Source organism: Polypterus senegalus, chromosome 9 (genome assembly GCF_016835505.1).
Source record: "Polypterus senegalus isolate Bchr_013 chromosome 9, ASM1683550v1, whole genome shotgun sequence".
In the NCBI taxonomy this organism is placed as follows: domain Eukaryota; kingdom Metazoa; phylum Chordata; class Cladistia; order Polypteriformes; family Polypteridae; genus Polypterus; species Polypterus senegalus.
Genome location: NC_053162.1, coordinates 137,389,424 through 137,408,459, shown reverse-complemented (window position 1 = coordinate 137,408,459; position 19,036 = coordinate 137,389,424). Strand labels below are relative to the sequence as shown.

Genomic DNA, 19,036 nt, shown 5'->3' with positions numbered 1-19,036 from the left:
TTGCTCAGTTATTGTTGTATACAGAACAGAGACAGCAATTCACATCTGGGCATCAACATTCAATAATGTCGGAAATGGGGCTTGGCAATTATTTTCGAGATGAAACCTTTTCCCTGGGGCACACAGCCACTCTACTTTTAAAATGGGTGAATCTCACAACAACCGTTTCTTTTTTTGCCTTTTTTAATGTTCAAAGAATGACATGAATATACTGTTTTGGAATATGTGTGTCATCTCAAAACACATATTGATACTCGAGAATATTATTGGCTTGAAAAGTGGACACATTCAGTACGTTGTAAGGCTTTTCTGATATTTTGTGTAGGCATTTAATTATCATTTTTATCATATATCCACAATCCGTGCTAACCCCAACTTTCTCTGCTGTTCTTTTTTCTGTGATGGCGATCTTCGCCACCACCATCTGATCAAAGCACCATGCTGTCCATACATTGATGGATTGAAGGCCAGATGTCCACATTACAATCATCATATAATTCTTCTACATGAAGGCTGAAAACTATGAGGACTGATTGAGATCATTTATGTTAGGTAGAATGCCCAGTGGGGGCTGGGCAGTCTCATGGCCTCAGAACCCCTGCAGATTTCATTTTTCTTCTTCAGCCCTCTGGAGTTTTTTTTGTTTTCTCTGTCCCCCTGGCCATCGGACCTTACTTTATTCTTCGTTATTTAGTATTGCCTGATTTTATTTTTATATTTCTATTTTTACAAACTTTTGTTTCTTAATCTTGTGCAGCACTTTCGGCTACATACAGTTAGGTCCATAAATATTTGGATAGAGACAATTTTTTTCTAATTTTGGCTCTTTACATTACCACAATGCATTTTAAATGAAACAACTCAGATGCAGTTGAAGTGCAGACTTTTAGCTTTAATTCAGTGGTTTGAACAAAAAGATTGCAAAAAAATGTGAGGCAACTAAAGCATTTTTTAACACAATCCCTTTATTTCAGGGTCTCATAATTAATTGGACAATTGACTCAAAGAAAGGCTATTTCATGGGCAGGTGTGGGCAAGTCTGTCATTATGTCATTATAAATTAAGCAGATAAAAGGCCTGGAGTTGATTTGAGGTGTGGTGCTTGCATGTGGAAGATTTTGCCGTGAACAGACAACATGCGGTCAAAGGAGCTCTCCATGCAGGTGATAGAAGCCATTCTTAAGCTGTGAAAACAGAAAAAACCCATCTGAGAAATTGCTATAATATTACGAGTGTCAAAATCTACAGTTTGGTACATCCTGAAAAAGAAAGCAGTACTGGTGAACTCAGCAACGCAAAAAGACCTGAAAGTCCACGGAAGACAATAGTGGTGGATGATCGCAGAATCATTTCCATGATGACGAGAAACCCTTTCACAACAGCCAACCAAGTTAACAAGACTCTCCAGGGGGCAAGCCTATCAATATCCAAGTCTACCATAAAGAGAAGACTGCAAGAAATTAAATACAGAGGGTGCACTGCAAGGTGCAAGCCACTCATAAGCCTCAAGACTAGAAAGGCTAGATTGGACTTTGCTAAAGAACATCTAAAAAGGCCAGCACAGTTCTGGATAAACAGTCTTTGGACAGATGAAACCAAGATCAACCTCTACCAGAATGATGGCAAGAAAAAGTATGGAGAAGGCATGGAACAGCTCATTATCCAAAGCATACCACATCATCTGTAAAACACGGTGGAGGCAGTGTGATGGCTTGGGCATGCATGGCTGCCAGTGGCACTGGGACACTAGTGTTTATTGATGATGTGACACAGGACAGAAGCAGCCGAATGAATTCCGAGGTGTTCAGAGACATACTGTCTGCTCAAATCCAGCTAAATGCAGTCAAATTGATTAGGCGGCTTTTCAAGATACAGATGGACAATGACCCAAAACATACAGCCAAAGCAACCCAGGAGTTTATTAAAGCAAAGAAGTGTAAAATTCTTGAATGGCCTAGTCAGTCACCTGATCTTAACCCAAATGAGCATGCATTTCACTTGTTGAAGACTAAACTTCGGACAGAAAGGCCCACAAACAAACAGCAACTGAAAGCCGCTGCAGTAAAGGCCTGGCAGAGCATTAAAAAGGAGGAAACCCAGCATCTGGTGATGTCCATGAGTTCAAGACTTCAGGCTGTCATTGCCAGCAAAGGGTTTTCAACCAAGTATTAGAAATGAACATTTTATTTCCAGTTATTTAATTTGTCCAATTACTTTTGAGCCCCTGAAATGAAGGGATTGTGTTAAAAAATACTTTAGTTCCCTCACATTTTTATGCAATCTTTTGTTCAACCCACTGAATTAAAGCTGAAAGTCAGCACTTCAACTGCATCTGAGTTGTTTCATTTAAAATTCATTGTGGTAATGTACAGAACCAAAATTTAAAAAAAGGTGTCTCTGTCCAAATATTTATGGATCTAACTGTAATTAGTATAAAAATGTGCTATATAAATAAATGCTGTTGTTGTTTTCTTAATAAGGAAATTCTTGTACCAACAAACTCCACTACAAACCATAATAATAAATAAGTTATTTGCACATGAAATCTCATGACTGATGTATTTACTCAGTAGGCGCAATTACATTCCTCAAAAGTTAACTGGGCTTTGTTTTTCTTTTTATTAGGTAGTAGCAAAAGGAGGCATTGCAATCAGTGGAAGACTTCAGACTCATTTGAAAGACGGAGAAGGTAAAATGATTCCAAATAAGCTTTACAAAGATGACAGGAAAACACATATGCTTTATAAACTTTTAGCTATAGCCATCCACTAAATTCTGTTTAATTTATGTTTAAAATGAAGCCAATACTAACACAAGGTACATAATGCTACTTAAGTAAGGAGATTGCTGTGCAAATGGCTATAGGATGAGCCATCCATGTTGCAGATGGTACTCCTGTACTTCAATAATAATTCCACTGTACAACTGTGCTGCACACATCTAGCAAAGGACAGCAACCCAGGAATAAATGCTGTGTTCGGTCAGTGCTTTTGTGGAGTTTGTACATTCTCATTGTGGTTTACTCTATGTACAACAGTTTTCCTTCCACATCCCAAAACCATGCATGTTACATTAATTATAAGTCATAAAATTGGCTGTGATTGAGCCCTTTTATTGACCTTCACTCCAGAATGGCATGCTATAAATGTTATTTGTAAATAAAAATTTGGAACATATTTTTTCTGATATATTACTGTTTTCATTTTAATGAAAAGTGCTTGTTGTAATATTTATAATAAATTGAATGTAAAGTGCAATGCCAATATTGGTCCATGAAAGTACTGATCTCTATTTTATTTTCTGACAAAATGACAATGTCCTATAAAGGACACTGTAATACACAGGATTAAGCACAGTACTGAACCTTCTTTTATATGAAAATCACCCTAAACCTGAAGTACGGAAGCATCTAGGTAGTTATAAACAAAGAAAAAGGGAGACATACAAGTTCTTACCCTCAGAAAAACATTTGAACAAATGGGAGAAATTTCCATCAAATAGATGCTCATTGAATTTTGCTGTAAAGCACCTGGATGACTTGCTTTCAGCGACCCTATAAGGTGTGGCAAGTGGCTGGGGGTGGTACCCAGCCGGGATGCCCAGGAGGACCGGAGGTGGGTCTACGCCTCCTCCAGACCATGTGGGGGCGACCGCCCTGGTTGCTTTGGGGACCACGGGAACTGAGCTTGGAAGCTCAACCCTATAGTGGCCAGTGGTCACAGCCAGGGCGCCCCAATGCTTGAGGAGCCCTGGCCCTCAGCATTTCCGCCACACCCGGAAGTGCTGGGGGGAAGAAGACCAGGGGCAATCGGAGTGCTTCCAGGTACGCAGCCAGTACTTCTGCCACACTGGGGAGTGCTGGCGGAAGCTAATCGGGAGGCACCTGGAGCAGGTCCGTGTTTGTATAAAAGGGGCTGTCTCCCTCCATTCAAGGACTTGAGTTGGGAGTGGAGTTGACAAGGTCTTGGAGGATAGGAGTGGAGGTGGCCTGAAGAGAAGAGAAGAGCGAGGCATTGTGAGGCCTGGACTTTGGGGGAGTTTTGGGGTTGCGTGCTTCACTGTAAATATCAATTTGTATAATAAAGGTGTTGTGGGTCATTATACAATGTCTGCCTGTCTGTGTCCGGACCGCTTGCCACAAAGGCTAATTAAAACCTAAAATCTGCATAATGACTAATAACCTCATGCCATCTGTCAATCAAAGTTGTAGTTTTATCATAGAATAGATAATAGACATAGATTCTTTTACTGCCTTCTGTGCTAAATAAGTTGAAATCATTACAGGAAGCATGTATTGGTGTATTTTATAGAGATCTGGCAAGTCACCAGAAACAATGAAGCAACAATACTCAAAAAAGTATAATTTAAATTTCAAAACTTTCTTAATTTATTTATAATTTTCTAATATTCTTTATTCCTTCTCTTTTGTATATTTCGATGACTGGACTGGTATTTCATCATTAGAAGGATCCTTTGATTTCACATTTCCTGTCACTTCCAATGTCTCACCATATGCTCAATTTCTCATTTATGCCATTTTGCCAAGTGGAGAGATGATTGCAGATAGTAATGATTTTAAAGTTAAAAAGTGTTTTAAGAACAAGGTAAGTGCATGTTAAAGCAAATCAATGTGTTTTTTATTGTGAGTAGCCACACTTAATTGCATTTTATTTACTTTTTGTTCAGACATCATTTTTGCCTTGTTATAAGTTAATAGAATCTTCCACAAAGCACTTTCTTGTCCAGGCATTTATAAATAGCAATGTCTCAACAGTGTTGGTAGTTCAGAGGTACTGCCACACAAAGGCAGGTCTTACCACAGAAACTGCTTAACATTTTGGGTTGTTCTTTGAGTCTCTCGTCTTGCTGCCATTATTTCAGAATGGATAGTACTTTGGTTGGATAAATGTAGCTGGAACAACTATACCTGCCCTTCCAGTTGTTTCGAGAGCTCCCTTACATTGATCTGAGTTATGAAATTGGACATCAACAGTGCCCACTACAGCACTGTAAAATTAAAGTATAAGAAGAGTTCAGGTCTGAAAGGGAAAAACACCCAGTACCTTGATTCTGAAATATTGTGAAGTGTGAAATTATACACTGCCTGAAGTGTAACCACTGATTGGTTAGCTGTTGATCCCTTCTACATCTAGAGACAACTGGCTGTTGGTTTGTGCAGTTGATCTACTAGCTGGGGTACGGTAGGGGTCATGACTCTTTTTGCTTTTAACAATTCTAGCCACAACCATTTCCTGTATACCCAGTGGAATCTTCAAATTTATGACAATATTTAAAGGCCTCAGCTTAGGATGTCTAGCTAATTTTATATTTTTGACTTTAAAACAGTGGGTGGCCTTTATGCAAACAAAAATATGTCATGCAAAATTAGGTAACATATACTATAATTTTGTCACAATATAACGAGACACTCAAAGAAAGTAAAAAATAAAGATTTAATCTTAAAATGTAAATGGTTATGAAATGAGTCTGCATTAAAAGGTGGTATTGAAATATTAATAATGCATTATTTTAAATTTGATTTAAAAACTTTGCGTTCCTAAAAAAAGACAAGTAAACAAAGTTATTGTTTTAGTATTTTCTTTGTGATTTTTTTACACTAAATGTGAGAACAACAAATAGCTTATCTATGTGAACATTTTTTTTTTAAATATCTGCCTTGGATACTGGCATTCCAGTCAAAACATTATACATATATGAACTATGTTCATATAAATTTGAAACTATTTATAAACTATGTATCTATTGTCACAGCTGAATAAGCAGGATTTGAAAATATTATGTGTTATGTTTTATTCTTAATGCAATGCATTTTCTGAGTTTGTGTAGCCCAAGTTAGAGATATGTGGTAATTGTGTCAAACTCAATTCAAACAAAATATGCAGGAATCACCCCTAGACTGAGTGCCCTTTAATTATGGGGTAAATTTGTACTCAAATAAACCCTTATTGTCTAACAGCAGTCCCTTATGGCGCTTTTCCACTGCATAGTACGGCACAGCACGGTTCAGTACAGCTCACCTTGGTTCGGCTCAGTTCGGCTCGGTTTGCCTTTCGACTGCAGTTTATTACCGCTTTAGAGTGGGCGGGATTATTCACGTGTCGTTATAGTTGTGCCGCCTCTACTGCTCGCTCTTCATTTTTTTTAACTTGTCCCTACACTGTTTGTAAGTCCGATGGTAGCCATGTGCGCCCAAGAGCTTAGCGACCTCCTGAAAAACTTTTTCATTCCGCGTCGCCCCATCCAGCTCTCGCTGGATCCGCTCCTCGGCTACCAACGAGGAACGTCTGTACTCCCTCAATTGACCACGAAACAGCCATTTTTGGTTAAAACAAAATGGTGCGTCCGAACCGCTGGCTGTGCTAAAATCTAGCGGGTCTGTTGTGTCTCGTGTCGCAAGTTCAGTGACGCAGTAATGGCGATTTTACACGTCACGTTTTGGTAACGGTTCAGCGCACTTGGAACCTCGGCGTAGGTGGTACTAAAAAAAGGACTAGGTACCAGGTACTGTTCCCAGTGGAAAATCCCCCAAAAGTGAGCTGAACTGAACCGTGTCGTGCCGTACTATGCAGTGGAAAAGCGCCTTTAGACTAACCAATTTAGCTAAAACAGTGTGTTTTGATATTCGAGAGAAAATCTTTATTAACTGGGGAAGATATTACATGTGATGAACAGAGATTTAGGGTATGCAGTAGGAATGTGGATGCCATGAAAAACACAGAAACATTATCTGAAATTATAAATCACAGAGAGAGAGATATATAATGCAGTATTAAAAGTCTGGATAAGGGAACAGAGCACAAAACAACAACAGCAAGCAATCCCTCAAAAGAGAGTGTGCAATGTCTAATGTTTAAATAATAAAGAGAGTATCCTTCAACTCTCTGTTTTGATAAAAAGTGAAAGAGAGAAGAGAAAGTGAGGGAAAAACATTTAAAAACATTCTGACATGTAATCGTTTTTACATTATCAGATATTTTTACTTGTTAAGCTGAAATTAAGAAAAAAATAAATTCAATACATGCATAGTGATTATATAGAAAACATTTTAAAAATAAATAAAAATATAAAACACCTTAGTAGTCTTAGTAATTCACCAGTTGGAAGTCTCTAGGCATTTTTGTCAAGCTATTATTAACTTCACCTACTGTTCAGCAGAGATACTACAAATTTAATAAGGTACATATTGCTTTACTGCTAAACATCCTTTCCACAGCCTAAGTGATTTGTCAACAGTAACATTCTGCTTAGCTAAGCAAGCTATAGAGAATCTATGAGGGCATCACTTTTATTTTCAAAACAGATTTCACACTTCTGTGCGATGTGACAGGTAAGTTTGTTGCCAACCACATACAAATTCCTGAGAAGTAAGTTAAGGCATTTTTCACTTATCACCTGCTGTTGTTCATAAGTAAAACTTAAATTGAGCAGCACATTCCAACTTCAGGCTTTTGAATTACAACTTGATATAATAATAAACAATTGCAAAGAAAGCCAACAGCTCGTCATAACTGACATCAGACCATATGTGCATCCTGTAATTTGGTTTCATTGTGGCTTCTGTGCACCACTGTTGAGCTCTGTCAAATATATCTTAGATTTAATATGTTCTCACTTATGAATAGATTGAAATTTTTTAAGGATTTATCTGTTTCTGATAAATGTGCCTTGCTGTCTGTTGACCCAGTGAACAACATCTTTGAAGCTTGTCCGGCACTCTTGTGATGCAACACACATTTAGATATGGCATCACAGTTTACTGTTTGAGCAAAATTACTCATTCTGCTGTGAATGCTCAATCCCAGGGATATATGTAAGGGTTAAAGAGGACTCAATCAAATATGTCTTTACACATTTGATCAATTTTAGGAATCCTATAACGCACAAGGTTCTGGAAAGCAGCCTGAACATGACCACTATTTCAAAATCAGCAGTAAAGTAATAAATTATTATCACAAGGTGGCTGAGACAGTAAGATGAACTCATCTTGCCTCAGTAACTGTTTAAAGATCTCATGTTTGAAAGGTTTAATGGATTTTAAAAAATTGGCAAACTTTACACACAGTAATATTATCCAAACTTGTAATGTAATGACACTGTAAAACAATCTCACACTGTTGTAATAAAAAGTCAATGTTTTTATGTTAAAATGACTTAATTCAAAACTAAACCAGATTTATTTAAAATGCTACATAGTACTTATGAAATGGACAAAATGCCATGATGCATTGCTAGTATTTGTACTGTGAATTGTTTTTTAAAGGGCTCTATATGCCACATGTGCTGTATCTACTGCAAAAGTAGTTTAAAATAAACCAGTTTTTTTTCAGCTTTCAGATTATCCAAATAGGCAAATTAATAAGAGCTGCAAACTGTTTAGGACCATCAGTTCCCAAAATATCTCAATTATATTTTTAAATTTAATTCTTGCTTGCTAAATGCTACATTTCTTGTGTTATGCTGCTTATTGACTAAATTCTGTTTGATATGCAGGTAGAACTGAGGTTCTCTTCACCCCGTGAGCTTCCTGGTGGTGACATTAATCTGCACCTGCAAGCTAAGCCAGGATCCTTGTGTTCTGTTCGCTCTGTCGATAAAAGTGTTTTGTTAATGGATTCCAGCCATGAGCTGACTGCAGATGTGGTATGCCGATTATTAGTCTATGGGAGTTGCAATAATCTTTGGATATCCAAAACAAATTTTACAAATGCTGCACAATATAGAAAATGATCGCAGACCTAACTAATGAGTGTTTTGCAGCTTAGTTATGTATACATATTGTCTTGCTATTACTTGTCTAGTTGGGTGTATATTGTGCTTTTTTACCTAATTTACAGTACCTGTTTTTTAAATCATTTTTGTTGTATGTTTAATTAATGTGTCATTCATTATATCCTTGCATACTTATTGCTTTTGTTTATCATCATTGCTGTCTCTTTTGGCCGATGTACTGTGTAAAGTATTGTTCCATCATTTTGTGTTGGATGGTTTCATGTCTAGACCAGCAGTAACACTTTATTGCACTATATGGTTTAATGTAAAGTAAATTGAACTTAAGTTTATTTATTCATTAAGAAGTTAAGTAATTTTACAACCAGTCATTGTTCTGAACAAACATGTCTTAATTTAGTGTCACATGGGGCTGAAATCCCATCTCAGCAGTGTTTGGAAGAAGAAACTGACAATCCATTGCAAGGAGACAAACTTACACTGGTATAATACCAGTTATCACATAAACTAAACTGAATAATCGTTACAGCAGTAGGCTCAGCAAACTACACTGTGTGGCGTCAGTGTAGAGGATCATTGTAAAGGAAGTCATTGTGCCCATCATAACCCCACATACTTGCATACAAACATCAGACATGCCTCCAGCTTCTAATGCATGGCATCTTAGAAAACTGTTGCCACATACTAGCAAATAGATAACATTAGAAAATATATAACAATAAAAAAATAGAAGGAAAAGAACAAAACTTTGCAATTTCTTCATATTCTGTGACAATGACACAAGTTGCAATTTGGTAGAGTCCTAAAGCCTTTGAAATAACATTATTACTTTTTCCACATCTAGCTCTCTGAGATTGTCTCCAGTGAATAGGACCATACAACTATGTAAATGAATTAAGTTAACAATCTGACATTTTTCTTGCAGTACTGAAACATTTATTTTTGCTGTGGAAGGATGTGCTGCTAGAACATGTGCACTTAAAACCAAGATCTGGGCCAATAGATAATGAAAGAAGAAAAAATTTTGAAATATTCTTTTCTCTCACCCTGTGCTTATTATATTATTTTAAGTTAAAGTTTAAATATTTACTGAAATGTATTTTAAAAAGGGCAATAATGCATAATTTTTGTGACACTTTATGTATTATAAAGCTTCTTCCTAACTGCTTTATGCCTCTGTTCAAACCTATAATCTATTAGGTCTTTCTTATATCATTGTCACAGCCTATGTTGCTCACAAGGTTCCCATTTGACTTGATTCCCAGGTTTACAATCGGATCCCTGTTCAGAAAATGAATGGCTATGATCATAGAGTAGAAGACTATGAACAAAATCTCTGTTTTAACCCTTTTCTGCACCCAATACAGAAGCGTTCAATGTATCATTTTTTACATCATTCAGAAAATGATATTTTTAACATCTTTAAGGTAAGAACAAAATTATCTTTATTCTTTCTGTGTGATCACTCCTTTCCTTCCTTATTATTAAATTAAATAAACTGACACTTAAAAAAGCTGTGAGTGTAATTATCTATATTGTATGTACTTATTGTTAGTTTATGGCCATTTGTTGTGTTTTGTTTGTGGTATTTCTTTTTGTGTCTTTTGTTGATTGAAACAAAGTGACGTAGTGATCAGCACTGCTGCCTTACAGCACAGATCACATTTTTGGCCCCAATAATCAGTCCAGCATAGGTGGCAAATGCTTCCCTAGCCCGCAGGGTCATTTAAATAACCATTACACCATTAATCTACTCAAACATAGTTCAGCTCCCACTTCCCCATTGACTTTAAAACACTGCACAGAGTTTCGGCAAAGTTCCCAAGCATTTCTATTATTTTGCCAAACCTAGGGCAAAGCAAACTCTGTGGGGTTTGCTCATCACTATTGATGAAGAAATGGAGTTCTTTTTTCTGTGAGAATTCAGCAACTCTGAACAATCTTATAAAATACACACTATATTTGTAGCGAAATATGACACATTTAGTTACGCTACTGGCCCAAATGTTTAAGAAGAACAAAACAGCTAAATGCTGAATTCATTTTTTATTTTAAAACAATGGTGTTGGTTTAAGTCATATTAAAAACACAGAAGACAGGAGAGTGATCTTCTTGTTTATCATTGTTCTGACAAAGTAAGTTGAAAAGTCATAGTTTTTACAAAGTAAGGTAAAAAGAATCTTCATGTAACCTCCTCATAGGGGTATCACAATAATTTGATGTCAATCAAAACAGAATAGGGACAACATCCCATTGTTTGATTTTCTTGGGACGTGAACTGTGAGTCAACTTGCATCATGTCTCACTAGTAATAAGCAAAAGATGGAAGGCTTTTATTAATTAGGCAAGGTAATGTTAACATTAAGTAGTCTGCACACATAAATGAAAAAAATCAGGTATGGCCACAACAGGATTTTTAGGCCAAAACTCCACTGCTGTTTTATATGTAAGAACTCTAGCATGTGTTCAGAGAAGAGTATTGTATAACTGCTACAGTAACTGAACTACTTTAAAGTATATTTTTTCTTTTCCTTCCTTTACAGAGTCTGGGCTTAAAGTTACTGACCAATTCTGATGTAAAGAAGCCAGTTATCTGTTATGCATATGGCCATGAAATTCAATTTTATGCACCTCCTGGTTGTATGTTTTAACTTTTTTTAAATTAATGCTTATAGTTTCACATTTATGAATTTGATGAAGTGGAGTAGAAAATGGAAAATTAACAGAAATATAAACATTCACAGAATTGAATAGTTTGGCATAATATTTTATTTAAGTATTTGTTTCAGATTCCAAGACTGTAGACAGTAACAGGGCCCCAGTCTCAAAATTCAAATATTAAGATTTAGAATACTTTAGTACTAGTTGAAACAAATTAACCTACCTGTGTTTCTATTTGTAACTTTTAGTTACCTGGGAAAATGTTTAAAACCCAAGTTAACTTAAGATATGCAAATACTGAGGTAGGAATTGAACCCAAGGCTCAGAAGCCACGAAGGAGCAGTAGCTCTGATCCATGCACTAATCTTATTTTTTGTATTGACCTGTTTAGTTTATAAATTGCAATTGTTATAGTTCTCATAAACACCTTGAAATGATGCAGGTTTCTAATGGTAGTAAATGTAACAAAGACAGATTGTTTTTTGTTAAGTTTTCTTTTGTTCTGTTCATCTTTTTAAATTACAGCGGGAGTGGGTGGAGTAGTTTTTCCTGGCTCCCAACCTGACTTTGCAAAGGAAACTATCCGTAAATTCTTTCCAGAGACGTGGATTTGGAATCTTATTTCAGTCGGGTTAGTAAAGCCGAAAGGGATCAAATTTTGAATGGAAATTTTATCTCATGATCATTAGGAGGACACTGTTCTACTTCTGATCTATTAAAATGTTTTTTTTAATTAGACAGTGTTAAATATAATAATTTAATTATTCTATCTGGGTCTTTGCGATGGGGGTGGCACGGTGGTGCAGTGGTAGCACTGCTGCCTTGCCGTTAGGAGACCCAGGTTCGCTTCCCGTGTCCTCCCTGCGTGGAGTTTGCATATTCTCCCCGTGTCTGCGTTGGTTTCCTCCGGGCGCTCCGGTTTCCTCCCACAATCCAAAGACATGCAGGTTGGGTGGATTGGTGATTCTAAATTGGTGCTTGGTGTGTGGGTGTGTTTGTGTGTGTCCTGCGGTGGGTTGGCACCCTGCCTAGGATTGGTTCCTGCCTTGTGCCCTGTGTTGGCTGGGATTGGCTCCAGCAGACCCCTGTGTTCGGATTCAGCGGGTTAGAAAATGGATGGATGGGTCTTTGAGATATTGAGTGTGATTGTTATCATATAGCCTAACTACAAGGTCCAACCAATTAGGAATTCCAGTTTTGAGATAATGGTTTTTGAACCATTAGTTTGGAGACACTAACTTTGAATGTTTGTAGTTGCTAATTTCTGTTTTGCCATACTGTTTGCAATTAAGGACCCTGTGGCTGTTCACATGACTCATGATATACAAACAAAAATATATGCTTTGCAGTCTATCTTTCTTGAATTCCTCCTCTCTTTTGGTATTATACCTTTATGCGTTGTTTTCTGACCATGAGTTTGATGTACATATTAACACTGGAATTACCAGAGCCTACGAGAAAACTCGTAAATCCGGCCCACCTTAAATCCGTTCGCACCTGTCCGTCAGTGTCTTTTGTCCTATAAATGTGCCGATTAAGACAAGCAGCAAGCATCCTGCTATTCCATCCCCCACCGTCGCAGAACGTTTTTTGTGTTGAAGAATGCCAAAAACTATATCAAAATATGGTGTATGTTGGAGGAAAGGTGAGTCCTACCAAGATGTGAATGAAAATGCTACCAATTTTATGGAAAAGCCAGGGTTTCTTTTTTTTTAACATTTTATTAATTTTATTAAAATTCAATAGCATTCCATACAAGCAAGTCCAGTTTAACAAAACTAGGCTCAAAACAAGTCAACCTCCACCCATGAGAAAGAGAGCTAGGTCAGCAGAATAACACTTTAATAACAGTAAAAATATGTAAGTAAATAAATAAATAAATAAAAATAATTAGAATAAAAAAAGAGGGGAGAGAATCCACTTCCTCAATTTAAATGCTTATTCTAAAATGTTATTTATCAGATCCTGCCAAGTTTTCAAAAAGTTTTCTAAAGATCCTCTAAGTGAAAATTTGATTTTTTTTAATCAATTTTAGATAATACATAATATCAGTTATCCATTGACTTAAAAGAGGTGAGTTAGCATTCTTCCACTTATAGAAGATAAATATACGTGCCAATAGTGAATGAAGTAAAGGCAAATACAGTTTGTTTGTCCTCCTCCACTTTAAGCCCATCTGGAAGTGCACAAAACACAGCTGTTAGTGGATTAGGAGGGATTGTGACACCAAGGCTCTCTGATAGGCATTTAAAGATTTTTGTCCAAAATGATGTTAATTTTGTGTAGACCCAAAACATATGGCCCCATTAGGCTGGAACTTGATTGCAATGTTCACAGGTTGGATCTTACTCTGGAGACATTTTGGACAATTTTAAACAAGACAATTGCTCTTAATATATAATTATTAAGTTGAATGATTGTATGCTTTGCACATATGGAGCGCAAGTGAATTCTTTGCATTGCTATCTTCCATTCCTTTTCTGAGATGGTGAGTGAGAGATCCTTTTCCCAGTGTACTTTGGGATCTTTCAAATGGAGGGACTTTAAAATGTTTTTATATATTATGGAAATGCTGTCTGAGTCCTCAAGGCTGATCAATATTTCTTCCAGAATAGGGGTAGATGGGAGGTGTAGGCATAGTGATTTTAGCTCCATAATGAAAGGAGCATGGTTAGAGATAATGGTAGCATTGTACTTACAAGATTTAATCATTGGCGAGAAATTATTATGTATAAAAAAATAATCAATTCTTGACTAGCAGTGATGCACTGGTGAGTAGAAGGAATATGCTCTTGAGTTTGGGCTTAGAAATATTCAGAGGTCTGATAAGTTGTGATCAGTTACAAACTGTGTAATTGTTTTTGCTGTGTTAGACATCATTGCCCCTGTGGCAGGAGACCTAACTAGATTTGGATTTAAAACACAATTAAAGTCCCAAGGCATTATAATTTTATGAGTGTTCAGTTACTTAGAGTTGTATAGAGTAAATAATATATCGTTATTTGGAACACATGCATTTCGTGTTTGTTCCATGTATACAACAATCTATGTAAACACATCATTAAAACAGAAATTTTTTCATGTTTTAGTAATAATTGACAAAATGTATACATGAAGTGTATAATATGTGAAGCCTGAAGTCCAAATATCAAATAAACACTTCACAAAAGGTACAAGTAGTAACTAAAGAAGTGTGCTTCTATTCAAGAATATAACTGCAGAAAAAGAACCCGCTTTATGATGAAACATTGACACACCTTTGATACAACCACTTTGGTGGTGCAACGGTAAGAACTGCTGATTAGTGATCAAAAGTTCACGGATTTAACCCCGGACGACACCATTATGTGAAGTGAGCTGCTCTTATTCATGCTATTTTAGAATAAAAACATACATTTGATTTGAGTCTGTAACAGCCAATGTAAATTTTTGGTACTTGTAAAGGTTAGCTTTGTTTTGTTTTTTTTATTCAGTTTTATTCTCCCAGTCACGTTCACGCTCCTCCCCCATCTGACACTGCTGTTTTCACATACAGATGTGCTATAACAGAGGTGAATTCAGATGATGACGAGGGTTCTACATTGGAGAAAGAATGCATGTCACACTTTTGCCGTCACTGTACTTGTACTGTATATGTACACGGGAAGCTCTGCAGTCTCCTTGTGACTTTACGCTGTAGGAAGATAAGTAAACAAATCACGGTAAATAGATAAATAACATTTGATCTTTTGTAATTCTAGCATTAAAAGGATAGATTAGAAACAGCTTGCTCTCTTTCTCTCTCCCCCAGTTCACCACCCCATTTAGCCCCCCTACGTGTGACTAGACCACACTTCACAAAGTCCCAGTCCTTTGACATACCTAGAGACATATCACATCTAAAACTAAACAAGCCCCCCAGCAGCAGCGTATAAGGATCAAAATAGAGGTATCTATTGACAATACAGTCCAAATACTATAAACATAAGCATAAAATATAATCTTAAGCAGTCCTGAGAGAGTAAACCTAGGGAATGATGTTAAACAGTAGCCCTGGATAAGTATAGTAAGCCATAATGCAATAAACCAAGTGTATGATGTTAAACATCCTCCTCCTCAAAAAAAAAGTACACATACATACAAATACATACATATTGTACTTATCTTATAATATGCTACCGTGGCTGTTCATTTGTCTGTCCGGATTTAAATCACCTGTAGCTCGCAAACCGTTTCACCTATTGACTTGAAATTTGGTACACATATACTATGTGACGTCTACTATCCGCTTTCGGGTGATGATTTTTATTACTCTGTTTATTTTACTTTATTGTAGAATCAGCTCTCGGCACGCTGCAGGGCAGCCGTGTGGCGCATGCGTATGAGCACAGTTCTAATTCCCTACCACCTTCGCTAATCATTCTTGAGGCAGATTGAAGACTTAAGTGCCAGCTTAAATTAAAAATTAAGGAAAACTTACTAAGTGGTTGGTACACAAAAACTAACTTAATCACTTTTAACGTGAAAAGATGACGATGAAAGAAGAGAAGCAGTGGGCCGCTATGGTGGAGAAAAGAAGAGCTGCTCAGAAAGCAGCAAGCGCATCAACCTCTGAGCAGATGAATGCTAAACAGAGACAGAGAAAGAGGATGAAAACTAGGAATGCTCAAGTCAAGTGCATTCACTGCATGTTATTGTGCAGTATGCCGTTACTGGTATACATATAATTGTATTTAAAACATAAGCAAAAACTGGCTGAGAAGTAAATAGAATGTATAATTATGGTACCAGTATCATTACATGTGGCTCAAACAGCTGGTAAAATCTTCTTTGCCATGCTAGGACATAATGCAATCCACGATCGTGTTTCAAAAAAGTGTCAGGATAAGTTTTTTTACTCTTTTTCTGCTTACTCTGTAGAAGTAAAAAATGTAGAGCTTGCCTTAAATGTCCAATTTCTGTTTGGCAGGCTACAAGAGGCTACTGTATATCAGATCTTGGCTTTCCGTAAGCGCTGTTTAATGTTGTAAAATGCGGCATGTTTAGCAGCTGTTGAGGGGGAGAAATATGGGAAAATACGAATGTGGTTAAATTCTAATATAATATCATGTTTCTGTCTGAGAAATAACATTATATGTAGTTTAACACTAGAATTACCAGAGCCTACGACAAAACTCATAAATCCGGCCCACCTTAAATCCGTTCGCACCTCTCTGCCAGCGTCTTTTGTCTTTTTGAAACTAGGTTAAGAAGTGAGGTGATGATTAGTAAGCAGCAGTATGGTTTCATGCCAAAAAAGAGCACCACAGATGAAATGTTTGCTCTGAGGATGTTGATGGAGAAATTTAGAGAAGGCCAGAAGGAGTTGCATTGCGTCTTTGTGGACCTGGAGAAAGCATATGACAGGGTGCCTCAACAGGAGCTCTGGTATTGTATGAGGAAGTCGGGAGTGGCAGAGAAGTATGTAAGAGTTGTACAGGATATGTACGAGGGAAGTGTGACATTGGTGAAGTCTGCGGTAGGAGTGACGGATACATTCAAGTTGGAGGTGGGATTACATCAGGGATCGGCTCTGAGCCCTTTCTTATTTGCAGTGGTGATGGACAGGTTGACAGACGAGATTAGACAGGAGTTCCTGTGGACTATGATGTTTGCTGATGACATTTTGATCTGTAGCGATAGTAAGGAGCAGGTTGAGGACACCCTGGGGAGGAGAAGATATGCTCAAGAGAGGAGAGGATGATGGGGATTGTGGAAGTGAGGTGAAAAAGAGAGTGCAGGCAGGGTGAAATGGGTGGAAAAGAGTGTTGGGAGTAATTTGTGACAGGCGGGTATCAGCAAGAGTGAAAGGGAAGGTCTACAGCATGGTAGTGAGACCATCTATGTTATACGGTTTGGAAAAGGTGGCACTGACCAGAAAGCAAGAGACAGAGCTGGAGGTGGCAGAGTTAAAGATGCTAAGATTTGCACTGAGTGTGACGAGGATGGATAGGATTAGAAATGAGTACATTAGAGGGTCAGCTCAAGTTGGACGGTTGGGAAACAAAGTCAGAGAGGCGAGATTGCGTTGGTTTGGACATGTGCAGAAGAGAAGGATGCTGAGGATAGAGCTGCCAGGTAAGAGGAAAAGAGGAAGGTCTAAGCGAAGATTTATGGATGTGGTGAGAGAGGACATGCAGATGATGGGTGTAACTGAACAAGATGCAGAGAACAGAAAGATATGGAAGAAAATGATCCACTGTGGCGACCCCTAACGGTAACAGCTGAAAGAAGAATATTGTAATAATGTAATGTATTTAATATAATATTCTTTATGTGAAATTAAGTGACATGGATGCATTAAGAATGTAAAAATATTCAATCACAATAATCTATTTTTCTTGATAGTGAAAATTAATGTTGGTAGCACTTTAGTTTAGGTAATGCAAAAATTCATCAATTACTTATTTCCTTTTATGTAATGATCTCAATAAAGGCTTCTTTGGGTCTTCTTAACACTTATAAAACATCAGTCGATAGGTTATTCACTTTTGTGTAATGTGGCATATTGACATGATGGTAATCTTTTTTGTTAATATGAAGGATTCACAGGTCTTATACTACATATGTAACATTACGAGAAGTGTGTCTCATTTAAACCACCGCAGACCATTCCAAAGTAACGTTTTCTTAGTAGGTTACATAGCAGAGACACACAGAAACACTTTACTGGTGCTTTGTAAGTGTTATGAAGACCCAAAGAACTGTGTGTTAACGTCTTGTTACACAATTGTAAATGAGTAATAGAAGCATTTATGCAAGACCTAAACTAAAGTGTTACCCTAATGTTTACTTTAACTACTTTAACACAAATTCAGCATTCAAAACATTGAAATTATTCCTTGTGAAAGCCCGGGGCGCATATAGCTGACCTAACCTGGACACTGACAGGCAGTACACAGGTTTTACTACACACAGCACATGGTTTATTTACACAGGCCAATACATAGATGTATGGTGGAAGTGCTGCCAAATAGGGCCCTGTAACATCCAGGCACTCCCCCTGATGGTGGCCATGGGCCCCAGTAGGGTTGAGCTTCCAAGCTTATAACCCGTGGCCCAGCTGTAAGCCAAGGGCACTGCCCCCTGTCGGGAAGAAACAGTCTTGAACATTGGTTCCCAACTCGGTCCTGGGGACCCACTGTGGCTGCAGGTTTTTGTTTCAACCAGATTCACAATTGGTGAAAATAATTGATAACAACTGATCTCATTTATTAGCTGTTTCTGTTTTTTTTACTCTTCTCTAATTCTGCATTCAGAAAAACACAACAGCATGGTTTTTACATTTATAAAACATTTATTTATATTTTTTTCTAAAGCTATAAATGCTTAACTCTCTTAACTTGATTTTCTATTATTTTCCCCTTTTCCTGTATAGTTTGCTTTCTTCATTTAACCCTAATACTGACAAATAACAACCAGCATAGCAGACACCCAGGAAGATGAAAGCAGCAACGACTTCAATGTCAGACCTGCTAATTAGTAAATAATCAATTAAATAACCAGAACACCTGGAAAAGCAGAATGAGAATTAATACTGTTAACAATTTAAAAAAATGTACATATTCCCCATATAACTACTTATTACATTTTAATAAAAATCTACCAA

At 37.2% G+C, this 19,036-nt stretch overlaps 1 protein-coding gene across 1 annotated transcript in view; it reads left to right on the top strand.

Annotated features, from left to right (window-relative positions):
- LOC120535853 (alpha-2-macroglobulin-like protein 1) overlaps positions 1–19,036 on the top strand; it is a 136,431-nt gene that overhangs the window by 57,876 nt on the left and 59,519 nt on the right. Inside the window, exons 13-18 of the mRNA XM_039763968.1 lie at positions 2,626–2,689; positions 4,465–4,604; positions 8,512–8,661; positions 10,014–10,175; positions 11,292–11,388; positions 11,935–12,040. Coding sequence (XP_039619902.1) covers positions 2,626–2,689; positions 4,465–4,604; positions 8,512–8,661; positions 10,014–10,175; positions 11,292–11,388; positions 11,935–12,040 — 719 coding nt within the window. The remainder of the gene's footprint in view (positions 1–2,625; positions 2,690–4,464; positions 4,605–8,511; positions 8,662–10,013; positions 10,176–11,291; positions 11,389–11,934; positions 12,041–19,036) is intronic.